This window comes from Larus michahellis, chromosome 6 (assembly GCF_964199755.1).
Source record: "Larus michahellis chromosome 6, bLarMic1.1, whole genome shotgun sequence".
NCBI classification, from domain to species: Eukaryota; Metazoa; Chordata; class Aves; order Charadriiformes; family Laridae; genus Larus; species Larus michahellis.
In genome coordinates this window covers 24,380,234-24,407,789 of record NC_133901.1, presented here as the reverse complement: position 1 = coordinate 24,407,789, position 27,556 = coordinate 24,380,234, and the positions used below count along the sequence as shown (strand labels likewise).

Here is a 27,556-nt window from a genome sequence, read left to right as displayed (position 1 = left end):
CTATACATAACCTCCTTCCATATGGGACCATGTCTATCCTGAAAAATCACTTATGCACTAGAAAACCTACAGCCATTTCAAAATACTGCTTCATGGCTCTGGAGGATTTGTGAAATGGCATTTCTATGGATTTGAGCTGTACCAATTCCGGACAAAAGTTTGATGCCGCTAGGACTAATAGGTCTCTCCTAGCTGTAATAAGGTCGGAGGGGTTTTTGTGGATTTTTTGGTTGGTTTTTTTTTGGGGGGGGATGGGGTGTCTTCTTAAATGTATATATAATAAAGTTTTCTGTCTGGGTTTCTTAAATATGTTGGCCTAAAACCACTCTGTGAGAGTTTTCTGCAGATGGGAGCAATGAGAAATAAAATCACTGGATATCAGCAGTGGAAACATTCTCCTAAATCTGTGACAGAACCACATGACTCTCTCTCCGCTCAACCTCCTCTGCTTTTCACAATCTTTCAGGATCATCCTTGTCAATTATAAGCTGAATTCTGTCTTGGGCTTCTATTGTTTTAAACTATTTGACAGAAATTCTCCCCTCAAAAGGCAGACAATTGTATGCTTGTAATTCATGAACAGAATTATTCACTAATCCTAAATAACACCGTTCTTCATGATTTTCACTTGAAAATTAAGTATATAAAGCACTAGACAAGCAAATTTAAAAGGAAAAAAATAAACAATCCTTTTACTACTTAGAACAACACAATGTATTACCAATGTATTACTTAGCTGTGACTAAATCACTTTAAGTACTTAAAACTAAAGAGTCTTTGATTACTACAATGTTTGGGATGAGTTATTAAGACTATAAAGAAACACTAAAGCTATCTGTTGCACATAATAGACCTGGTATAGAAAACATCATATCTATTGGTTTTCCCCTTTTAAAACAGATGTGTGAATTCAATCCCTGCGTCTATATAAAAGAACTCTTTGAGTTCAGAGGGAGGTTTCCTCTACGAAAAATAGGAAACTGTGTATTAGCAGCCTCCAGGACTCCAAGGAATGGAGCAGTTTCAACTTCCACTTCAGTCAGTGGAAATTGTGGTTAGACAGATGACAGTAAACAACATACAAAATCATTTTTAGAAGTTGTTGCAAACAATTACCACCTATTTTCTTACCAGAGAAAATCAGTAGGATGCATCTCATGAGTAATACACTTCAGCAGTAGTAGCAAGCATTTGCAGAAATGTTTCCAATTCATTCAATTTAGGTTGTCATAAAATTGAAAAATAAAAGACATCAAAATATGCATGAGAATCAGTGAACATCTGAAGATGGTGTCAACTTGCACACATAACCTTTCCAGCATTACAGCACTAAATAGTATAATGTATTTTGCAACTACTGAATTAAAATTTATATTGCATTGAAATAAATGTCTTGTAAAAAGCGAGTTACAAATTGCTTTGGTCTATTTGTAGCTTAATTTATCACAGAAATACAGAAAAATTATCGTGAAACTTGCTAAAAGTTTGAAATTGTCAAAAAACTTATAAATACATTTTCCTTGTATATGGTATTATCACTTAAAAGAATACGCTTAATAATAATAAATAAATGCTTTATTTAATTAATTTGGTGCAATCTTCTCTTCGCTTTGTTAAATTCAACTTTGAAAACGATTTGATCCTGTTGGTCCTATTTCCTAGTGATATGTAGAGCCTTCTTTTACATTTTATGACTATTTGAACATATTACAATCAAACCATTCAAAAACTAACAGAAATTAAGAAAACAACAGACAGACTGGCTAACCAATAAGATTCCAAGTTTGACATGGTATATGAGCTCCATTGTCTAACTGAGAATATTACTTGAAAATTAAAAAATCTTTCCTGGAAACTGTAGAACAAAGAGGAAATGTTAATAGAAATAACAAGAAAATAGAAAGAAAACCAACAAATGACTGCATTTAAAATGGTAGTCAGTCATTTTTAAAAGGTGTTGCCTCTTCACTCTATTATTGCTTTTTGTATTTCAGAATTTCTATCATTCTAAGTTTCTTAGAGAAATATGGTTCTTCATCTTGATAAATCTCCCGTAAAACAAAAATATTATCTCCTTTGCTAGAGCAAAGGAAAACAATATAGTCTACGCAGCTGGTGGTCCTACATAGCCTGTCAATGTCATATTAACACTGATTCGTTCTTCTTAAACAGACGCACTGAGTTTCTGAAACAGTGTCAGAATATGGAAAGTTCTGAGGTGTTTTCTACCCTTTTTGTTAATGATGTGATATTTACAATAACAAACAAACTCCTGACTTAGCTTCAACTCCATTTGTGTATCCCCCGGAATCTACTCTGTTAGGATCATTCAGTTCTTCAAACAGTCCCGTTTCAATAATTTCTTCCTGCCAGGCTATAGGGACAGCACCCGTTGCGAACTTTTTGAAGAACTTCTTATCTTTGTCATCAAACTCAATTCCTCGTATTTCAGAGAAGTCAGCAATGTCTCCAACATCTTTGGCATAGACAACGGATGGATCTGGCACAAATGGAGGTTCGATAAGGTTTGCCTCTAGCCTGTGGAAATTTATTGTTTTGAAGAAACTGTGTTTTCTTGGGTCGTCATTTTCATTTCTGCAATAAAGCAAAAGTTTGTTAATCAGTATGATGTTTTGCTCTCAGGTGTGTGCTTGTGTTGTATACATGAGAGTATTTTAAAGTAAGGAGAGATACATATATACACACAATGCAATACAGTTCCTTTTTTCATAACCAGAAAATGCCGCATTGCACAATATAAGCAAAGCTGAGAAGCCGAAAACATCCCGGCCCCATTATTCATTACTCTACCTCTCAGGGTAAATTAGTCTGGGCAAGGTGCCAGGCAAGAGCTGCAGTGCTGCTTCTGGCAGCGCACCGAGACACCCGTATCCAAAGACATGCTTTAACCAGAACTGAAGATACAGCAGGATGGGGAGGGGGAGTATTGGATTTACTGTCCAACGATGAAAGTCCAGTGGTTGGCTCTATATTAACTAGGATAAGAATATCTATTAAACCTTAGGCTAGGCTACATTGGGCTAACACATCTAGGGATTGACTCTAAGAAACAACAGTCTGAATAGGAAACTGGGGAAAAACTACATTTACATGATAAAACTCAGTTATGTTGCTCTAATACACTCCCAGTTTTAGTGAGTCTGTTCATTCAAATGAACTACTCTTATAAACAAACAAAGATTTAAAGCAAGAGATTCACAAATTATGACATTAGCAAAAGTATGTGTTCCACTGTTACAAACATGATCCTTTGTTTATGTTGTTAAAACCCAAGAATAGAATCCAGAAAGGACTAAAATAATTGTAAATATATATTTCAAATACATCTTAAGAAAAACTACTGTAGACCTCAGGGAGAACTCTTCCTGTAAAAGAAACAGTGAATTGTTTCATTGCAGACCCAGAGACAGACTTGTAGGATATTCTGATTGTAAGAATAACCTGAGCCTCAAATGCGTGCTTGTTACAGCATGACGAAGGACCACAGCTTTTGAACTGTGCCTCTAGCGTAAAGGCATGCAAAGTTTGCGTTTTGAATTCTAGTGAAAGGAGGAGCAGAGAGGACCACTGTATTTTCTACACATATGCATTCTTTCTTTTATCTATTTATGGATTCATTGGTCTTGAAAATGGTAACGTAGGAAAAACAAATTTGTCTGGTTTTTTGACCTCAGAAAATGGTAGTTACTAACTTGTTGCTTTTTTCTTTTCCCACTTCCTTACAAAATGATATATTAGCAAAGTGTAAGCCCTTATGTATTTCTAGACAATGTTCTATAAAAAAAATGCAATGCAAATCCTTAACAAGTCTTTTTATCTTTGCAAATCTGTAGAAGCACCATATAGAGGTAGGAGATTTGTGTGTCTATGGAAAATCTTTTTTTAAGACCTTATACCACGTATGCAGAACAGCTCCTACAGCTTGCCGCTACTGCCAGTTCTTCATATGCTGTCCTGCCATGCTTCTAGCCTGCCTTGGTGCTACCCAGGCACAGCTCAGATGAAACTACCAGCTCCCTTTTCAGCTCTCTTGTTAGAAAGCTGTCATTTTGTGCCTTTGCTGCCAGGTTCTTCTGAGCAGGTCACCAGCAGCCACTAACCACTGCACACCACCAGGACCAGAATGCTAAATCACAGCCTGAAGAACGGCAGATGCTGCCATCCAGGCAACCAAAACCCAAAAGAGCCATATGAACACAATTATGAACGTATAAATTAAGCCAACAGGGATCATGACCTCTGCATATACACAGTCTTGCAAAATCATCTCCTAACTTAATTAGCTAGTGATAACCAAGTACTTCAGCAGCCCTCAAGCCTGATGTGTGATTTATGTACATTCACTGTTCGCGTGAAGTACATTTGAGTTTCTCTTCAACTTAATTAGTATCCTAGGACACTAGTGGGCTAGTAGTGCCAACAGTCCTACTGGGCAGATGGATTCACAAAATTTCACTTTATTTTGCTTTTCCTTTCTGTAACATGAATCAAAAAGCACTAGAAGCTGGTGAAGGCTCCAGAATGGATTGCTGCAGCACGTCTCCTCCTCATGTGTTTTCTGACACCACCAAAAGCATAAAAAGTTTAAAAACATAAAGCTACAGGAACGCCATCTACTGGAACCAACTGAGGCATCTTCCAACTAGCTGGAGATGATCTTGAGCTCTTCCTGTGTGAATTGCATGTTTACGTAACTTTACTAGAAAAAGCAAATGAAGTAATCTAAACTCCGTCAATTTTGTATTCCTTCATTAAAAAAAAAAAGATAAAGAAAATCAATTCACAGATCTGGGATTTGAGACGTCAATCCCACAAAGCTTGAATGGAGAAAAAGGTTTACATCTTTCCTGAGTTAGGCAGTGACACTGAGTCTTCTATAAGAGAGTGGAGTATTTTAAAAGGTCAGTTGTACAAAGTAAAGCTGTCCTTGAGCAGCTTTAACTTATGCAACAGGCACTTATGTAGATAACCCAAGGTCTTGTTGTCCTTAGTAGAATTACAGTGCTAATCTTTACATAAGGATGAGCTGTCCTGAATAGTATTACCCTGTTTAAGAGGTACATGCAGGCTTTTATTTGTATCATGCCCAGGTACAGTATACATCCCATCATATTCTTTCTCCAAGTACAGCACATAAAAGTAAGAATATCTTAAATAGCAGAAAGTTAAAAATAATCTGTGCAATTACCTTTCTGTGTACATTTCTCCCATTGCTAAGAAATAATGTAACAATGAGCAGACAGAATGATTGTAAATTATTCCCTTGGCAAAGGGTATGTGGTTACAGTAAGTGAATAGCCTGTTGCTGGTTTTGCTTCAGACTTGCTGAATGAATTTGACCAAGTCCCTCAGAATCTCTAAATTTCATTTTCCCCTTCTCTGAAATGTGTTTACTTCACAAAATGCTGTAAGACTAAATGTCTGCAAAGCATGCTGACTTGTAAGGTAGAATTCTCCAAATGTTTTTGTATTAAATTTATTTTTAAATAAGCTTTTTAAACAAATGAAAAATAATACAGATCTTTTTATCAAACATTCTTTATGTGCTGTTGAAAATATTTTTTTTCCCTGCAGCCTTGCAGAGTTATTATGAAAACTCATCAGGCACAAATAGCAGTCGTCTTCATTTAGCACTGGAATAAGAATATATATATTAATGATATATTACCTTTCACCAAAGTTGATTCTTTCAGGCAAATGTGTGACTAACATTTTGCAAAACTGTTCCACGTTGTTATGAAATATAAATTCAGAACACTATCTGTGCATTTTCATTAACTGCTTGTGTCTATTCCACTCTTAGATTGCAAAAGCACCTGATACATACATTTGTATCCATAGGCGATTCAAATCATGGTGTATTCTAAAGATAGGTACTCTCAGTCTCCTATTTGTTTTTTACATTTTTATTATTTTTTTTCTTTTTGCCTATATCACAAATGTAGATCCCCAATTTGTCTCATTCAAAATGCACTAAATGATTTTTTTATATATATATATACACACACATATATATACACACACACACACATATATACATACACACACCCCCCAGAGGGATCAGAGATATTACAAGTTAAATATTACAATGCTTAGCTTTCCAATTTTCTTCTTGTTAAACAGTTACTTGAAATTGCTAAGTCAGGAACACATCCATTATCTTCATCAACCCAAAGCCACCTCTGAAGTCCCAAAAAATATTTTGCTTTATAAGAATTTATGCTCAATATTCTTTTCCTCCCTTTTCTCCCTGGGATGAGTCAGGAAGACCAGAACCTCTACAAGATTTTTCTAAAGCACTTGAGTAAAGCAGAGGGGTTAAGGTCTCTTCAGTAAGAAGCCAAAGACACAGCCTTGCAAGTTAGATATCTGCAGGGAAGAGGATCCACATTGCAGATTTGGATTTTTGCCCACATCATTCCAGTAAGTGATCCAGCCTAAGATTGTGCATTCAGTTTGCATTAGCATAGATGCAAGTATCTACTCGAATATCCCTTACCTTTAGAAAAGAAAATGCAAGAAATGCTGCTCCCTTCTCCCAAAACTATATAGAGTCTAACCCCACAAAATACCAAGAAGGGAGCTCCTATGAGTAGTCCAGGGTGAGGACAGACAATCACACTTCTTTCTTTTTTCCCTTATTTCCATATTATCTAGAAGTGAATATTTCCTAGAAGTGAAAGGGAAAATTCAGTACTCTCTAGAAAATCATGATCTAACCTCATTTTGTGTAATATGTAAAATAATAGTATTGTTTGCAGCTTTAATCTGGCATTTACTGAATTTGAGAAGTAAGGCATACCTGCTTCCTAAACGATTCTCTGTTTTCTTAGCCAAAAACAGTCGGCAAATATCTTTCGCTTCCTCTGTAAACTTGTCATGTTCAAATTTCACCTCATCTTCCAGAGTTCTTCTTTTAACCTCATCCTTACCGACCTTTTCTTTGAAATCCTTGAATGGTGTTCGCCCAGCAACCATCTCATAAATACTACATCCCATAGCAAACCAGTCCACAGGATAGCTGTAATCTTCTTCCTTCAGGATTTCCGGAGCCATATAACCATTTGTCCCAGCCTATTGCAAACATAGGGACAGATTTAATATTCAATGTCAGTAATGAAACACATACAATTAAACAGACTAGTCTATAATTCTTCAAAAATATTAGTAATACAATTGATATATTTTATATCTAGAAACTCTGTATAATTGATATATCTTTTAATCTAGGAACTCTGAGGTATAACTCTGTTTTAGCACATGGACTACATCTGTCTTTAAACGTCTTGGCATATGGGAAAACTGTCTTAAATATGCTCTTCAAAGGTGAAATGTCTGTGCATTTTCTACCTAAAAGTGGTTTCTTTTTAAATTAATGCTTAGCTTGCTACCTTCCTCTATATTAAATTTGTTTCTCGTTGAAGATAGCATTGTTAGCTTTGTCCTGTAAACACAACTAGCAATCAATTTGAAAAGATTAAAAAAAAGACAAAAATCACACATACAATGACCAATTCCCTCCCCATTCAGTGGTCATAACTCGCCAATATAGGGGTCTGCCGCAAATGAGAAAATTCTCATCAAGCTGGTAGCTGAGCTGCACTCCCTGTTGGTTTCTGCAAGGATGTACTGCCATCAAGGGCCAAGAAAAACTCTTAAAACCATGTAAGAAAGTAAACCTATGAAAATTATAATTAGTAAATTAAATGCATTCAGGTGAAAGAACAACGTCATATTTCCTAACTGAAAAAAGTTCTCTGAATAAAGAATACTACTATATACAGTACTAAAGGACCCCTCTCCAAGAGCAGAAGTGACCGCTCTTAGAGAGGGAAATCTGCCTGCCTCCTTCCAGACCAGGCCTGGCACGCTCCCCCTGGGGGACAGCGTTCAAAATAGCTCCTGCTGCCCCTCTCTCTTGGGACCTGATCCACCTGGGAGAGAAGAGGAGGTCACCCTCTCTGTACACTTTCTGCTGCACAGTTACATGACTGAGGATGTGAGATTTCAATCGAAACCGCATTCCTTCAGCTGACCCACCATTTCCTGCTGCATCTGATGTTACATCTTATTTTACATATTTACCAGATTCAGCTAACAGTGATAACTATGTCAGAAGTTGCTTGAACCCCTTTTATATCTTTTTGAAAGACTGGGACTGATATATTAGTAGTATTACAATTTAAAATGAAAAATTATGTTTGTCCAAAATCCCACTAAAGGTTATTCAAGATGGTCATCGTTACTGCTACCAGAACACAAGTAGTGACACAGACTCACTCCAAAACAAAACAGTTAGAAAAAGGTAACTAAAACTAGACCTCATTTGGGCAAATTGTATTTGTAAAAAGCACAGCTCAACAGATGAATTCTATTTTATGGGGTTTGGGTAACTCCTCTAATTTTTGCAACATTAGGCACACAGTATATCCGAGTCGGGTCTCCCTATAAACTTTAGCTCATGCCACTACACATTATGGCATATACTCTACTGTAAACTATGTTTGCAAGAGAGAACATCTTAGCATCAATTACAACGTAGGCCTAATGGACAGAAAATTAAACCCAGTTTGTTTTCCCTCTTTGTATTTTTTTTTACTTCTAGGTAAAAATCTTCCTATTTAGTTGAAATAGAGCAAAACCTTCTTATTTAGTTGAAATAGAGCAAAATCTTCCATTTAGTTGAAAAACAGAAATGAGATGACAAGAACAAAAATATCAGCCAGGCTGAAAGCAAAAGAAAAGCTTAAAAGCGAACTGTTGCCTCCCTCGCTAAAACCACAAAAGTACAGAGGAGCGGTACGGGCATCGCAGCAGCTGACAGCATTCCACAGGTAATTTGTACTGTTTGCATTGAATTTCTCTAAATAAAAGTTAATATTGAGAGATACCCTGACAGTACTACATGTTTATGTACGATTACTGCTCCATTCAGAAAGGGGGACAAGCGCTCAAATATGGACCACAGAACTCAGATCCATCTGGCCTCAGAAGATCCTGAAACCTGGAAGGGAGAAGAGGGGTTTCAAAGCAGTAGAGGAAAGTCTGGTAGGGAAGGATGCGCACAGAGGTCACTGCGGGTTAGTGAACAAAGACACTAAATGGGCTTCTGGAATAGTTTTTGTTTTTTTTTTTTTTTCCCCACCCTTTCTGGGAAGCAATAAACATTCTTATTTTTACCGAGATGAAGCTGGGGCACTAATGCCTTGAAGAACTGATGAGTCATATCATCATCAAAATGTACCCTGACAGCACAGTATGGTCCTTCTGATAAGACATTACTTTGCTGCAACGTAGCATCATCATGCGGGAACTGGATAAATCTGACCTGGAAAAGTCAGAATTCTGCAATCATAAATGTCTTTCAAGGTGGCTCCTTTCAGACTGCCTCTCTTTTCTTCCCCTTGTATTCTTTCTTCCATGGTTGTTTTTTCAAAAGAAACAGTTGTCAAGTCACTTCAGTCACCCCCATGTGCATTTTCCACATAACCTTCAGTAAATCACACCATACAGACGAACACCATGCTTTGACGTGCTACTCATGTTTCCCAAGAACAGAGAATGCAAGACCATAACAGCGGACCCAAAAGATTGTGTACCTGCAATTTAATAGAAAATAGACATGGACCAACAACAGCTTCCCTTCAGACTTAAGTGAAACACTGTGGATGGGGTAACTGTGAACAAGAATTAAACTTCAAAATTGTAAATTAGTAGCACTGAAATCTTTTGAGCTCTTATTGAGGAGATCCAGCTCAACCTGAGAGAAGTCTAGAAACATATATTGTTCCTTTGATATGCCAAACCATCTCCATTAAGAATTTTGAGAGCTGTTTTTCTCATGGAATTTCATCAAAACTTGAACCTTATCTTAAAGCAAATCTCTCTTAATCCTGAAGCTTTCCTATGATTCATTATGAAGGAACAGGCTGAGAAGCAGGAATCTAAACCTAATCTCATAACCCCTGAGACTCAAACCCCACTTAAACATTACCATTTTATAGCAGAAACGAGCACATTTCAATAGTCAGCAGTGATGTTTAAGGGGGAAGAAATACATAAATCTCTGCAATATTTATCAAAACAGGAATTTGAAGAAAGGAAGAAAAGAACTTAAATTTTAGTCTTTTCCACCTATTTCTACATATGTGGACCTTTGGAAAAATCATCTAGGAAGAAAGATGATAAAGCCATAAGCATTTGCTGTATAAGGGAACAACAACAAAAAAAAGAATTATTCAACCCCCGGAACTGGAAGAACATACATATTTCAAATGAAGATTTAATTCTGTCTTTGGGGAGTAGATACCATTAGAGGGAAGCTATAACCTAACATCCCCGCACTAATCGTTATGGAGAACAAGATGCCAGAAATCAGATCATCTTTCAAGGAAAAGAGATCCTGTGGCAACATGAAAGGCGGCCTCAGTGACTCAGGAGAGGTTTATTTAAGCAGGTAAAACAGAAGCTTAGTGAAGGGAGTTTTTGAACTGTACAACTCTGACTAGCAGTAGTGAGATTTGAGCAGCAAAAAGATAGTGTATTAGGTGGAAAATGCATCTACTGATTCCCAAAGCAAACGTGAATCAGAGTAAAGAGTTAAGTTACTCTCAGCAGGTCAATGAGTAAATAAATATACTGTAAATTATACTCAAATGTGAAAAGGAAAAAAAAAGGACAGAAAGCAAAGGAATTCAAAGATACCACAAAAAACATATATGCCTTATTTTTGAGAAGGGGTCTATTTTCCATGGGCTGGTACTGAATATTTAATTGAATTAGAATTATCTGACCATGCCTCAGAATGGATACTTCTAAGTATGGGTTATGGTGTGTCTGCCACACACAAAATCGTTAGGTTTGTACAATTCTGTAGTTGTTTTCACTCTATAAAATTTATAAGTAAATTCAGAAGCTGTGTATTAATTGAAAACCACTTGTTCTTACTAGATCATATTATACACGGATAAATTCCACTGTTCTAATGAAAACAGGGAAAATATAAAAAAAAAATCCCACACTCAGAAAGTTGAATTCCTTTTTTGTCAACTCTACACTGTTGGGACATGCACTGGGTTTTGACTGAGATTAACACTCAGCACATTATTTTTTTCTTTCCTGTAGGATTCCTGATAAGGAACCATCTGAACATACATGTTGACTGCTCAAGTGATCTTAGAGAGACACAAAACCACATGGAATTACCCCTTCACTGACCTGGAAGTGTCTCAGGGGACACAATAAAAAAAATAAATTGCAAAGGAGCCAAAGAATGGTATATTATCCCAACATTTTTACAGATGGCAGAAATCATATGCCATTGCAAGGGCACACAACTTCCTGAAGTGCAGTCAGTGCAACACTAGCTACTTTTTGCTTGCTCTCCATTAACGCTGTCTTTTGTGATGATGAGCACGATGCCTTACTTGCATATGCTGTTTGAAATATAAAAATAGTCATTAAATTTCAGTCAATTAAATTTTAATTTACTTGCTTTTGAAAAAAGTTAACAGATCTACTTCTCCCTGTATTTCTCTACCTTGAGAACAACCCAAAATCCAATTTTTCAATAATCCTCTAAAATGTAATGACCAAATGTTGTCCTTGGATACATTAGTGAAGAAGTTCTGTTAAGTGGAATTGCTGCTTTGAGTGTGGTTTGACAGGGCACAGCAGAAATGACTCATCTGAAAGTATACAAATGTTTCTTTTGTGAAATGTGATCCTGCATAAATTTTTAAAAGGTCACATAATTATAATCTCTGAATAATACAAGATATGATCCTGAGAAGCACTAAGTGCACCCAGTTCCCAGTACAGTTAACGGGTACTTGGCACACCACACCTCCGAGCAGAGCAAGGCCCACAGCGCAAGTACGCTCACCCATCCTATTCACACTGCTGTCCCGAGAAGGGAAGGTCCCTTCAACACCGCCATTATCCCAGCTTCTAGCGGATGCAGGAGAAAAAAGAAACAGAACTCTCTGGAGTCTTCATCAGCACAGAAACAGACAAACGAGGAGAAACAGGATTTAGATCTCTCTACCTTTTCCCACAGATCTCTGCAAAACAAACTCAATTGATATCACAAACCAAACAGTAAAGCAACTTAGAATGTCTATCTTTTGTTTGCCATGGCACAAGAACTGTTGAACAGAGGAAAAAAAACAAGCTGAGTTTAGCTCCATCAGCTGTTTCCTGGGGCTCAGTCCTTCCTTCCTCCAAGGGGTGCCACTGCCTGCTTTGTTCTCTTGTCCAGCTGTTCCTCCGCTCCTTCAGCAATGGCCTTAATAGACCCTGCAGGAATGCAGGAACAGACCACGGAACACTCTTCTCTGCACACCAGCTAATAGGCCCTAGGTGTAGAGACAAACAACTGATCTGCCTCTGTCACTCACTTTACAATCTTCATTTTTCTCCCAAGAGCCACCGTGAGGAGGAATGGAGCGTAATTTAAATGAGTCACACAGAATTGCAGTTCCTCCACACTCTCACCACACCTTCATACAGTAACAAGAAGCCAGTTGATCAAATGAATAGACAACTATCTTTCAAAAGAACATAAAATCAAATCTAATTTGGACAAAAGGCACCCTTGAAAAATCTCTCAGAACAAAGATTTTGGCATACTGTTAATGCTTAGCAAAGGGAAGGACCTTACGATGAGATGGACTACAGAATCACAGAATTGTAGGGTTGGAAGGGACCTCTGGAGATCATCTAGTCCAACCCCCCTGCCAGAGCAGGGTCACCCAGAGCAGGTTGCACAGGAACGCGTCCAGGTGGGTTTTGAATGTCTCCAGAGACGGAGATTCCACCACCTCTCTGGGCAGCCTGTTCCAGGGCTCTGCCACCCTCAAAGTAAAGAAGCTCTTCCTCATGTTTAGGTGGAGCTTCCTATGCTCAAGTTTGTGCCCATTACCTCTTGTCCTGTCGCTGAAAAGAGCCTGGCCCCATCCTCCTGACACCCACCCTTTAAGTATTTATAAGTGTTGATAAGGTTCCCCCCTCAGTCGTCTTTTTTCCAGACTGAAGAGACCCAAATCCCTCAGCCTTTTTTCATAAGAGAGGTGTGCCAGTCCCCTGTCATCTTGGCAGCCCTTTGCTGTACCCTCTCCAGCAGTTCCCTGTCCTTCTTGAGCTGGGGAGCCCAGAACTGGACACAGTACTCCAGGTGTGGCCTCACCAAGGCAGAGTGGAAGGGGAGGATGACCTCCCTCGACCTGCTGGCCACACTCTTCTTGATGCACCCCAGGATGCCGTTGGCCTTCTTGGCCACGAGGGCACATTGCTGGCTCATGGTCATCCTGTTGTCCACCAGGACTCCCAGGTCTCTTTCCACCAAGCTGCTCTCCAGCAGGTCAGCCCCCAACCTGTACTGGTGCATGGGGTTATTCCTTCCCAGGTGCAGCACCCTACACTTGCCCTTATTGAATTTCATAAGGTTCCTCTCTGCCCAACTCTCCAGCCTGTCCAGGTCTCTCTGTATGGCGGCACAGCCTTCCGGTGTGTCAGCCACCACCCCCCCAGCTTTGTGTCATTGGCACACTTGCTGAGGGTGCACTCTGTCCCTTCATCCAGGTCATTGATGAATATATCGAAGAGGACTGGACCCAGTACTGACCCCTGGAGAACACCACTCGTCACTGACCTCCAACTAGACTCTGTGCCCCTAATCATGACCCTCTGAGCTCTGTCTTTTAACCAGTTATCTATCCACCTTACTGTCCCTTCATCTAACCCACACTTCCTAAGCTTCCCCTATGAGGATGCTGTGGGAGACCGTGTTGAACGCCTTGCTAAAGTCAAGGCAGACAACATCCACCACCCTCCCCTCATCTATCCATCCAGTCATGCCACCATAGAGGGCTACCAGATTAGTCAGACATGACTTCCCCTTGGTGAATCCATGTTGGGTACTTCTGATAGCTTTCTTTTCCTCCACATGCCTTGAGATGGGGCCCAGAACAAGCTGTTCCATCATCTTTCCAGGGATGGAGGTGAGGCTGACCGGCCTGTAGTTCCCCGGCTCCTCCTTCTTGCCCTTTTTGAAGACTGGAGTGACATTGGCTTTCCTCCAGCCCTCAGGCACCTCACCTGTTCTCGAGGACCTTTCAAAGATGATAGAGAGAGGCCCAGCAATGACTTCCGCCAGCTCCCTCAGCACTCTCGGGTGCATTCCATCGGGGCCCATGGACTTGTGAATATCTAATTGACCTAACTGATCCCTCACTCGATCCTCCTCAACCAAGGGGAAGTCTTCCTCTTTCCCTATTACTTTCTCCAAAGTCTGGGACTGCTGAGGGCTGGGCCAAGCAGTAAAGACTGAAGCAAAGAAGGCATTCAGTAACTCCGCCTTCTCTGCATCCTCCATCACCATGGCTCCATCACCATGGCTTCTGTCTCGTTCAACAGCGGGTGCACAACTTCTCTGGTCTTCCTTTTGCCTCCAACATAAATTGATGGGCACACAAGGAGGACTGTTCAGAGTACCAGGAAAAGACAACGAGAAGGACTGTATGTGAACTCAGGAGCTACTGAATCCCACACGCTTACACAAAATCCAAGACCAAAGCTTTCTTCGTTTTCACACAGGGACATAATTTTAACAGGAAAAGCTGCCTGCCTTAAAAAACCCAACACATATAAAAGCACGAAAGGACAAAACAAATTTCTGCTATATTAGAAAAAAAGGAAACAAAATTGCCTCTGGGTTCAAAGCCACTAACCGGAGTAGTGAAAAAATCCACCATCAATTTTTACTTTTAAGCTTGGACAGTCATTGAAATCAAGCAAGTTGCACAAATGAAAGAGAAAGCCACTTCTGTGACAGTAAGGGCAGGCTGCCTCTGTGCTTACACTTGGGAAGAGAAAGAGACACAGTTACAGCATGTATATTCACACTAAATGAAAATAAAAGGGATAAATGGCTTCAGGAAGGACAGTCCAATAATTGGGGACCAATTTTAACTTTGGACTCTAGAGCATCTCCCCACTTTCTTCCTATATGATCACATGTAAATCACCATCTTTGCCTCAGACCCCTACTAGAGATAGAGCCTGCTAACATCCCCACCTTGGCAAGTGTCATCAGCAGAAATCTGCATTCATGGACAGTGAAGCAATCAGACATTATAGGAATGGAGCATGTAGGACAAGCAGAACACTTGGTACAGGCTCATAACCACAGAATTAGAATTCAAGAACCATCAGGGTTCTCTAGTCTGCCTGTTTAATTTCACTTCAAATTTCTCCTGAGCATTCCCCATATATAAGTGGGAAGAATAATACTCCAGAGATGTTTACAGTTTTATTATTTAATGACCATAAACAATATGAATAAGGGAGAAAATTCTCTGTCTACTTAGCTCTGTATATATTTTATGAAGCTCTTCATAATGAACACAAATACAGTATCTAGCACAACACATGGGTTGCTTTCTCAAAAAGGGAATATCAAAGAGGAATTCTGTGTTCAGTACCAGTGTGACCAAGGGGACAGGGCTGCAAGATGCCCTGAGAAGGCTACTGGCCTACATTTCCTGTAGGTTGAGCGGTGTGAGTGACAGCAAGGCCTGGATGGTTACTGTCTATCACTGAAATCCAGGGGATTTCATCCACCTAATCTTTCAGGATTATGACTAATGCTGGAGGTACAATTCTTTTACATGTAAATCCAGGAAGATGGGTATGGCTGCATCAGACCAAAGGCCCATATGGCCAGGTTACTGTCTGTGAATTGGCCAAAAAATGGATGCATAAGGAAAACTAAGAACTTGATGTGTACATTGATACTTCTCTAATACTTTCCTAGGCACCAGCTGTTTGCAGTTCAAGGGCTTCCAGAGACAGAAATGGTTTCTCTCAACAAAGTTGTCTTCCATCAATTGCCCACTCTACCCCTCAACCTAGAGAAATTCTCAGATCCTACAAGATCTTTCGCAGAGTCCTGCAGCTTAACTATACATTGTCTTCAGAACCACCTCCAGGTATTCTGAGCCTGCTACCCTTCACTAGCAGATTTTAAACTTGAACAATGAGCAAAACCAAGCCCAGAGTTTTCACTTGCTTGCGTGTGCAATTTCAGGATTTTATCTCATCTTCATTAAAAAGTTATTATATGTTTGTTAAGCGGAACTACTCATCACAGTAAGTGGAATGTCACATGTGGTCCAATACGAACAGAAGCACTACATTCCTCAGCATCCCGGAGCTTAGGGTTCCTGCAACATTGCTTCTGGTCAAAGTTGCCAAATCAACAGTTCAAAGAATTACATTGTCAGACAAATGTTGCATTTCTTCCCCACTAAAATCAAAACATCTTGGACAATATTGAACCAACAAGTGACCCACTAGATGATTTACCAAAAAGATCATTCCAGAATGTATATTATTTTTTATAATAAATAATGAGCCTCGAGAGACAAAGAGACTAAACAGTAGTATTTAGCACTTACTCAGATAGCATTTTTCATGTTTAAAGAGCTTAATTAAGCTTTCTACCAGCTCTAGGAACTTGATAAAGAACCTTATCTCTTGCTTTTTTATAGAACATGCTATAGCATTTACTAACTGTCAGATTAAACTGAATGAAGAACAAGGTTAAAAGTCATGCAGAGAGACTTGATGCTACATCTTAAAGGGCTCCAATGTCTTTTCCTGGACAGAAAAACAAGTCTCATGGGTGGCACGGCCTGTGTAGGAAAAGCATTTCATGGGACACATTGCGTCCACATTGTATCCTTTATGTCATCTCCAAAACTGCAGGAGGCAGAATGACCCCATTCATTCATTTTTGCTCCCTTCACTCCCATGATCATGGCATTCATAAAGGATTAGGTTGCATTCTCTAAAACATATGCTTCAAAGATTAAAAAAATCTGAAATAGCTGTCATGATGAAGCACTTCATAACAATTGTGACTATAAACATTTTTAAGAACAAAGTTCTGATAGTAAAACATAATTAATTTTACATGTCATACTTAAAAATGCATAAGCAGAATGGTGTTTTTGAAACTGTAAAATAGCAGCAAGTCACTCCAATCCTGAGCAAATGAAGGGCTGTCATGTTTCAAAATGCAAAGGAAGAATAATTTTTTACAGAATCTCATCCAATAAGAATGCCTTGTGATAATGACCAAAGGTCAACTGTAGAATAGATTGCTGAGTTACTTTTTATTTCACAAGTCTGCACACTCCTCCTGCTTCTCAACTGCCTTGAAATTAAACTGCAAGTTTCAGAACATCTAAATAGATTTCCTTGTTTTCTTAAGAAATAGAATCTTATAATAAACAAACATACAGGAGGGCAAAAGGACATTTTGAGTAAGATTTTAACCAAAACATGTTTTTCCTATAAAAATATTATTATGTCCTTCAACTATATAAAACATAGCACAGGAAAACTGTGAAGAAGCCTGAAACCTCTGAAGATATGAATGCACTTTTATAAATACTACAAAAATATGTTTGTCTTATTTTTTCCACAGTTATTATGTCAATATTTAAGCTCTCTGGCTCACATGCATCTGCACAAAAGTACTTCAGAATTTACACGCAACAGTTGCTGCACACAAAGCCATACCCAGTAAGGGCAGAAAGTTCTTCCTGCAATAAACAGCAAATACGCACTGACTTCTGGAAAAATGGACTTAAGTCCTCTATATTTCGATATGCAGAGGATACGAGGGTACTAAACAGATGAACATGCTCACTTCTCTCACAAGCATTCTCATGAAATTAAATACTATTACTCTTTTGGATAAGGGCAGGAGCACTCGACTTGCATACAACAAGTGAATTTTGAGTTATATGAGAAAAAACTGCAGAGACTTCAAGAAAAAAGATGTCAACTCAAACTGTTCAGGTGAAGAAACTTCTGTCATATGCAAAAAGAACTAGTTCCAGAACCAATCAAGTCAGTACATAACTAGACAAACCATTTTGCCTATGCATAAGCCATCTTTGCCTATTTCAATTATATAAGACAAAGAGAACATCAACATTTAAAAAGGCATAATTTTAAGATACAATCTAGTTTACGCATGGTGTGATGAACACATCAGAAGAGATGCTACAGGCACATTTGTACAAGAAGTCATGATGATATTTCCTAAAGTCCTGAATAATTATATTATCACTGGCAAAGAGTTTATTTCTGTTTCCAGTGATGTCATTAAGAACTCTAAGTGTGCATATGCACATTTCTAGGTAGACCACAGAGGTACGTGTATGTATCAGGGAAGATCCCATATAATCCATGTTTGTTTCATGAACAAAAAATACATTTTAAGTAGCCTTCAATTGCCTTCTACTTCTTTTATTTCCAAGACTGCTATTGTTTAAACTCGTGTATTTTATTACTTATTTCTCCATTCTAAAGCCAGCTAGCACTTCACAAATACAAATAAGCACACCTTAGTGAAATTAGAAGTTTTCTAAACGTTTTTTGAACTGAAACTTTTAAACTTACACTTTTTTAAACTTAAACTTTCTAAACTTAATTATTACTGTACCAATTACTTAGAGCTGCCTATGCGTGTTCAAAATAACATTCACATGGAAAGCCAGATGTTTCTACTTGTTGCTTTAGCAATTGAAAAGAAAGGGAGAAAACTAAGGCTGGGTATCCAACTATTTCTAGACCTTTGCAAGAAGCATTGTTTCTGAAAGTAGGGCATTTTTATTTATAATAGTTACAGACAATTGGTTCAGAGCACGCAAATATTTCTCAAAAGGAGTATATGTAATGGAAATACTTAAAGGACACCAAGACTACTTCTTCAGTTACGTAAGTATTAAATCATCAGCTGCACAATGCTTTTTCTGCAACATAAACACACGTTACTTTACAATAAGACCACGTTAAAGTCACCCATCTAAAATTATAAAAACCTTTTCACCCACAAACAAAATCTTTGGTTAGTAAACAGTACATAAACATTATAGATTCAGAGAAGTCTTCACCAAAAACTTGGAAAATGTCTAAAACAGGAAGTCATTAACTAGCTTATCACTTGTGCCATGTGATCACCTAATCACCTAACAAGATTTACAAAAGGGACTTATGGATCTGCCAGCTGATGTATGGGTGATGCGCATTTATTCATACATGAGAGGCTAGGAATTTTTCTGATGCTTTCAAAGCAGAACAGATTTATCTTTAATGGCTTATACACTCACAAGAGGTGTGCAAAACTTTCAGAATGCATCAAAATAATGTATTTTTTGCAATCTCTAATAAAATAAACACACAGATAAATCCATATATTACATACTATTCAACCCTGTAGGAGGAACGATGAAAGTCATCACATGATGTTTCTACTTCATAATATATAGCAAAAGACAGACATAGAAAAAAAAGTCAGAAAACTGCTAGTGTGTTTCACTATCTATGGCATGTGTATGGGGTATTAAGAGACATTTTTATACCAGCATGGTCAGAGTCAAACCCATGGAGATGAACGTTTTTTATGCATGTGCCTAAAATCAGATTTCTACTCCACATTTCTTTACTTGGCTCCTCCTGATATATAAGAGGTATGGAAGAGTTTTCTATTTCATTTTGCTTATTCACAAGGAAGATCCACTTAACACCTGAAGAACTAGAGAGATCATGAAACGGTCAGCACTCAGGAAGAAAAACCTAAATCGCTGACGGAGATTTGTAGACAGTCATTGAAAAATCTTTTAATTATTTTACTTTACCTTTAGCATCTATTTAGTTCACATCTACAGAAAACAATTTGAAGGAAAGCGCTCTATTTTAAAAAAGGCACCATTCTGCTTCTTCATTAAAAGTATGAGACTAAAATAGGATCTTTATACTCAGAATGAATACAATCCCATAATAACAGTACCTTTACTGAACACAAGGGTAGCTTGCATTGTAGAAATCTGTTGAGTGTGAGTAAACTGTTAAAATATGACCCAGAAATGCATATTACTTTTTTTCTCTGAAACAGTACTTCAGCTAAACAAGGAATTCAACAGTTGCTGCTACTGATATTTCTAAGATGAAAAACAAGAAATCAAATGAAAGACCAAACTCAAGCTCACAAGCTTTCATTATACAGCAGAAAAAAGAATAACTATAATTTTTTCTTAATATATCACCTTACAGAAAGGCCACAATAGATGCAATTTAAAAAATTATTTCTACCTTAACAAATACACTATCTTAACTCTTCGTAATATGTATAAGGCTAGCTAAGTAAAATTTATCTTACCAGATGAAATAAATGACCATTAACTGTACCAGACAACTAAACTATGATTTCATTTGGTACTAGAGATATTAGTGAATTACTTTCAGGCAGCAGAATAACTTATCAATATGATTCAAGCAAAGTTAGGCATTCTTCTCATAGTGCAGTAGAACAGTATTTTAAGTATGATATTGAAGAATCAGGTCATAAAAGAGGGGTTACAAGGCTTTAAAGTCAGAACTGCTGGAGATACGAAGTTCAATGTATTACAATGTCTATCAAAACAGAACAATTCTTTGCAAAGGGATAAATAAATTGAAATGAAAAGGTAGCATTTTCCCTATAATTAGTGACAGAAAATTGTAAGCCTTAAATTGACAGTTCAGCTCATCTAGAAACAGGTTTATGATATTAGGCACTTCATTCAGATATACAGTACAATACAGATTTGACCTGGAGGAATATATTTTCTGCTGTAGCTTATAAAATTGCCCTTATGAAACTGTGTCCACAATATGGTGCAACTGATGAATTTAATACATCTGTCCTGGCGCCATATATCTTTTGGGGTGAAAAAACCCCAAAACTATACAAACATCTTCTCTCAAGATTTTTTTAAAAGGGATAACAATTTGGTAGTCATACTCAAAAAGCATGCCATGATATAAACTTTGTGCCAATTTTAAGTCGCAATGTAACTGGGATTGGTAAACAAAAATTAATTTAACATCACCATTTTTATTTCATTACAGGGGTACATGGTAAAGCTTAATGCAATAGATTTTGTAAAGGTGTTTTTAGGTCTTCCTGCGTATGACGTTACTATAAATAATAGTAATATCTAGCTCTTACATAATGTTTTTTAGTAGTATATATCAAATAACCCAAATAGGGTTACTTTACAGAAATACAAAATAATACTGGGAATTATTATTCATTTAACTCCCTCATAGTTACAATACAGAAAAAAACAAACTACTTTTTCTTCTCCTATTTCAATTTCCTGTATGAATAAAAGTGCCTTTAACAGAAATTCCTTTAACACATTACAATCATGTAGTGTATTATTTATTGCAGTTTTTGCTGTAATAAAAGCACCCACATAACAGTAACTAGTACTTCTAAAAACAGTGAACAACAGAAGAAAAATCATTATAACAACTTGATGACTGTCATACAAAGTGAGGAGGAACAACTGCCTTGTCCACTACCGCTTTGAGATTCTACCCTAATACCCACAGAAGTGGTTAGACATTTCTAAATGCACTCATTGTGTTTGTCTGTTTGGTTTTTTTTCTTCTGCTAAACTCCACATATTTACAAGTAGGAAAAAATGCTCTTGGACAAAATGTTTTTTTCTGATCGTAATAACTACGTGCATCTATAACTTACAAAGCACACTAAGGTTTATAGCTTTGGGTTCACTGACCAAAATGCCATCTTCACAAACAAAACATCATTCCCATTTCACAGACATTCTATTTAAAAACCTGCCTTAGCTTTCACAGAAACTGTATTTTCATATCTAAAACACAATGCAGTCTCATTTTAAAATTATTTCCTATCTAAAAATACATCAGTTTCCATATTTTCTTTCACCGAGAACTAAAAACACTCATAAAGAAAACTTTTTATATTGCCAGGAAAAATTACAGCCTTCAAACTACAAATACTGTATTAAGTAACAATGTCAAAAGACGTGTGTACTTCAAGCATGGTGCAAAAAGTTACTAGCATGTCCTCTCTCTTCTACTGATTTTCTACAGAGTAACTTGAAAGACTTGGGGAGTTTAACACAAGGCAGTTAGACCAGTTTATAATGTTGCTTCTGTTTCTTCATATTCTTAGTGTATTTCACACACATTTGCTCATTTTTTATATATACATATATATGTGTGTGTGTGTCTTTAATTCATACATCTTTCTTGTGTAAACCTCATGACATTACTACAAATCTGGGTTAGTTTAGGATGACCACAGGCACAGTTGAGTGCTGCACTGTCAAATTCACAGAGCAAAACCAGGTGGTCATCCATCGTCTCTTCCTACACATGCACCCAGGCAGGTACGTTTACAAACTGTCACCAAGTCTGCTAACTTTTTCAAGAATCAATTTGTTGGGGCAGGAAGGCTGGCAATGGTTTATTGTGCAGCACCATGAACACCTGCAATACAACCAGCAGCATCACTTAAGAGTAACCTGGAAGAAACCATATTCTTCTAGGATCAAAAACTGAACACAGGAGGAGTCATATCTTTGACTGCTGCTCATTAAACAAACAAGTAATTGGTTAAATCCCTGACTATGCACTATTGCACAAGACATCTCCGTTAGCCTCTCTAAAATGACTGGTTCAAGACTTTATCTTAAGAGAAACAACAGGCCAAGCTGATCCTACTGTTTCTGTGTATGAGAAGTTATTTTACTACCTACATATAGCGACTACAGAGTTAATTAACCAAATCTTCTTACCACCTGTCTCTTAGCATGAAATGACCACGTAAGGTCTTTAGCAAAGAACAAATCCCAGGGAATTAAGACTTGGAGTCATAATGCAATAGAAATAGAACAGCTTCCCTTCCCACTGCCCACGTTCAAAGAATTTTGTACTCACCCTCTGAGTGATGCTTTTTCCCTCTTTGACTTGCACTGCCAATCCAAGATCAGACAGTCTGCAATTACCGTTATCATCCAGGAGGACATTTTCTGGCTTCATGTCCCGGTACACAATCTTGATGGAATGGAGATGCAGAATCCCACAGGTGATCTGAGCTGAGTAATAAATGACCCTGTTCATTTCCAGCCCCCTTTCTCCCACATTGTAGATGTGATACTTCAAATCCCCTCCATTCATGAGGCTCATAACAAGACACAGATGGCTTTTGCTCTCATAGGCATAAGCTAGTGTGACTATGAAAGGGCAGTTGACCTTCTCCAGGATCTCCTTCTCCAGCAGTGCCATCTTCTCTCCACTTTTCTTTTTCAACCTTTTCTTATCTAGTTTCTTGCAGGCATACATCTTGCCAGTATTTTTCACCTGGATGGCACAAACCTAGAGAAGCAAGATGCACAAGGAAAGATAATGAAGGAATTTTACACATACAGACTGGAATATCAAGGGCAGTAATAGGCAGGAACTGGGGAATCACAGATGCCTATTCATAGCTGCTGATGCTAACTTCCATGTAAGAATATTTTAGCAGAGAAAATAAGGAGAAAACAAGCATACAATCTGTTCTGTTCCAGACTAGTATAGGGTAGACCTTATGCAAAGTTCTTGAGGACACCATTAGTAGACAAGTATTAGCAAATAAAATGAACAAGGACCCATTCTCCAACCATGAGAATAAGTGGCATATACAGCTTCCATCTACATAGTTAAACTCTCCTCCATCTCAAAAAAAAAGGTAGCCTCATTCATATCGTGTTTTGGGAACAGAGCCTGATCTGTGCTATTCCCTAAATTGCACCTAGAAATTATCTGGGAGTGTGTGAGCTGGCACAGGCTAAAATGGTGCCAAGGAGCAGACTAATAATTAACCATATGGACAGTCATGCAAGCTTTTGTAAAGAAGCCTGCTTCTTTACTAGCATTATATACAGAATATAAAAAATTTAAACTAACTCTTCACTAACGGGTACCAGGAGGCTACATCACAGTATAGATAACAAACCCAGCCTAATTTCTAAGAAACAGACAATCTGAAGGAGCAAGTTTTGCAAAACCTTAGCCAATTACTTAACCCATTACCAAGTTCCTCTTTGTAAACCCACCTGCTGGTCTTGAAAGGGGAAAAATGACCCACATCCTTAAAAGTACAGCTCTTACCTCTCCAAAGCCACCTTTGCCCAGCACTCGGAACTCATAGAAGTATTTCTCAGTTACTGGTTGCTTCTCAAAAACTTTCCATTGGAGAAATTTGTCATAGAAGGGGCTGGTCTGGAAGTCCTGGAAGGGCTTGTTTTTAAGGAAGACTTTGGTTTCCTCCTTGGCCAACTGCATGACATTCTCATAGTCTTTTGCAGTAGCTGCCTGGCATTTGCTGGCCACGTCAGAGCTCAAGAAAGCCAGATAGTTTTTGGAGCCTGTCTTAAGAAAATTGGTGATTATATTCTCCATGGTACTGCTCTTGACGTTGTCCTCTGCCAGTTCCCAGTTTGACACCTCATCCAGGAAGTCCCTAGCTACCAAATATTCTGGCACTGTCTCTAAGAAGTCTCTGAAGAACTTCTTGCCAATGGGCTGCTGCTCACAGATGCTGTCATAGTCAACAACAATGGACTGTCTAACCTCAGTGCACTGATCAATCTTGGGCAGTGAGAGGCTCCTACGTCTCTTTTGCATCTCCTTGGTGTCTCCATCTCCACTCTTCCTTGCCTGCAGATAGGCTGTGTTGGCAATCAGGTTGTCAAGCCCCCCCATGTCACACATCCTGGCAAGCTCTTGGGGTGGCAGAGCCTCGTTGAGACAAAATGAGTAACTGGCCCAAGTGCTGTGCTGTAGCTGCCCTGCACTTCGCCCTGCGAGTGGTGTGTGGTGGCCTCTGAAAAACACCAGAGAGTCTAACTGCTTTTACATTAAATACTTCTCAAGGATTTTCATTAAGTACCTTTAGGTATATGCACCATTTGTGGAAAGTGACTGGTAAGAGGTTTCTCTGTAAGGAGCTTTGAGTTTGCTATGTATAGCTGAGGGATGAGATCCTAGGCAAACCTTCTCACTGGCAGCACCAAATGCAGGCAGTTCAGCTGGTGTTTTTCAGAATGGGTCCTGATAACCTTTAAACATACCAAGATTCCCTCTATATGCACTGTCTCTGGCTGATGAGAGCATGCAGATTCCTGTCTGCAATACACACACACTCCAAACTCAGTGGCACTCTGGCCATAGTTAATAGGACAATCTTGTATCTCCCTGGCTCGACACAGATAACACCAATGTACTAAGAATTATGTAAGTTGGGATCTGGTTTTATAGAAAGCTTTTATCACATATCTGCCATGCCTGAAACAGAAGCTGACACAGACGAACATGTAATTGAGCTTTAAATTATCACATCACTCAGTGCTTTGAGCATTCATAATTCCAAAACGCAAGCTACACACAACACCAATGACTGAGCTCCACAGACACTTCATGCAAACCTTGATGCCTCATGTGGCTCTGTCTGAGAGGATTACATGCAGAGGCTAAGACCTGCTGCTGGTCTAAAAATAATGATCCCTATATACAAAACAACATATAGTTCTGACTTCATCTCCTATCCACAGAGAAAGCGAACCCACTTCAAATGATCAGCCGAATCTTGCCAAGACAGTTCCGTATGTACTGTGGCCTCAGTTTATTTTCCCTGCTGAGCTTTATGACAGTAAGTGGCAAGATGAGAAGGTGGCAACAGTGTATGGCTGAGGTGGCACCAATAAAGGGACAAAGCTGATTATAATCAAGTGAATGCAAATTCCACCTGACTTCACTCACTGGCTGCCTACCAGGAAGTCTGTGCCCAATTTTTTTCCCAAAGGAATAAAAATCATGTGTGGCACTTACTAGGCTAAGCGCCCTTCTGCTGTGGGGTCATGTGATTTGGCTGCTAAAACTTTCTTGAAGGTATTATGGGAACCGGAAGAGCAGTTCCATGAATCTTCCAGTAGCAATGGCGTCAAGCTTTACTCCTGAGGTCAAGGTCAAGTTTCCTTTCCTCTTTTTTCACTCTTAGAGCAAGCTGAAGAGCTGAATCGCAAACGCTAAACATTAACAGTAACAACAGGCATCTCTCAGACTCCCTACTGTAAATGCTAAGCCCTTCTTGGCTGCTTTTGGTCACTCCACTACTATGTAAGTATTTTGTTTTTACGTGCTTAATCCTGTCTGCATTGAACCCATCTGACATATAACTCATGCTTATACTCTACAAAATTACATTAGAGATGTGTTTCTCTAGCTGTGATTGAGGGGGCCATCCATCGCAAACTGCTATATGTGCAGGAGAACGTGGTGTACTCTAAAGCAGAGTATTTGGAAGTCTTGCTTGTACAGCAACGGCTAATTCTGACAGGTGAACGCAAGCCCGGGGCAGGAGAAGGTTACATAAAGGGCTAAATAACACAGCCAGCAGCGTAAGTAAAACTGAAAGAAGTCAAAGGACTAAATGCAGAATTCTGCTGGTGGCTTTCCTGAAAACGGTGCCCACAGCAACATAATCCTATAAAACGCTGGCTACAGAAAGGCAAGAAAGGAGGCAATTAGAGCTTTAACTTCAGGTCCTAAAGTTCAGCAGGGTCTTTTTCCCCCCCCCCCCCACATTTAGCAAGAATGCCACCACAGCTCAAACAGTAGCAGTATGAATGGCTGGTCTTGAAAGGTGAACAAATTAATGACTAAATGTGGGTACTTATTAGGAATTATGCTAATAGAATATCAGGGTATGATTTGGAACACAAGAAAATTTCTCTGGTGCAAAGCTCAGAAAGACTGGGACTTAAGCTGATCTCCTCTAAATCACAGAGAAAACATGCAGGACTTAAAATTCATTACCTTATATTCTAGGTGAACCTCTAATTACTGGCCAACAAGATACTTACAATACACAAACAGATACACACAAGTATCAGCTGCTTTGATTTCAACATTAACTGTCTTAATACCTCATATGTGTTAAAATCTGTTTGAGCTGACACTTTGGAAAAACTTTTCTACAATTATAATTTCAGCTACTCTTGTCATGCATGTGATATGAACTGAAAGCAGAGTAAAAATTACTTTGATACTTTCCATATTCACCTACAAACCAAAGCAAAATGAAGGAAGAAGTCCTCTGATGGGACCAGATGGAATTAATAGAGGTTAGAGGATGGAGCCTGGGACCAAATTCTGTCAGAGAAAATAGGTGGTAGATAAGACATAGTTTGAATGTGACAGCAAAAATTATTTCCACATCCAACCAGATTTTCTTTTGCACTCATTTTATGAAGAATCCTTTTACACAAACAGAAATACTCTGTAACAACATAAATGCTATAGGTACTTCATTACTACTGTTAACCTATTTTATATTTGTTTTCAATTTTAAGACAGACATCATCTGGGATAACAACGACTGATGTGATACACTGTAACACAGAGGATTTTTTTTTTATCTCAGTGTGTAATGAGCAAAAAGCTGTATTTAAAAAACTCAAAACATTTTAAAAACAAGATTACAAGATTAAACAAAAACACAGTAAACTCTGCATGCATGCTTGTTGACACAAAGATTGCCATTGCAACTACTTTATACAGTGAAGATAAACCTCTTTAAATATACTTAAAATAAACAGAACTA

General features: G+C 38.4%; 1 protein-coding gene across 2 annotated transcripts; it reads right to left on the bottom strand.

Moving 5' to 3' along the window:
• Window positions 1-47: 47 nt before the first annotated feature.
• GRK7 (G protein-coupled receptor kinase 7) lies at window positions 48-27,495 on the bottom strand. 2 transcript variants are annotated; one of them, XR_012587725.1, is made up of 5 exons: window positions 24,064-27,495; window positions 22,849-23,286; window positions 6,824-7,095; window positions 6,521-6,691; window positions 2,466-2,595 (listed from the first exon to the last, which is right to left on the bottom strand). XR_012587725.1 is itself a non-coding variant. In XM_074592711.1 (4 exons), exons 1-4 carry the CDS (start codon window positions 24,664-24,666, stop codon window positions 2,253-2,255), a joined length of 1,656 nt encoding a protein of 551 aa, XP_074448812.1. In that variant the 5' UTR covers window positions 24,667-27,495; the 3' UTR covers window positions 48-2,252. The 2 variants fall into 2 exon arrangements, 1 of the variants encoding a protein (XP_074448812.1); XM_074592711.1 differs by lacking the exon at window positions 6,521-6,691 and having other exon boundaries at window positions 48-2,595.
• Between the last annotated feature and the right edge of the window lie 61 nt (window positions 27,496-27,556).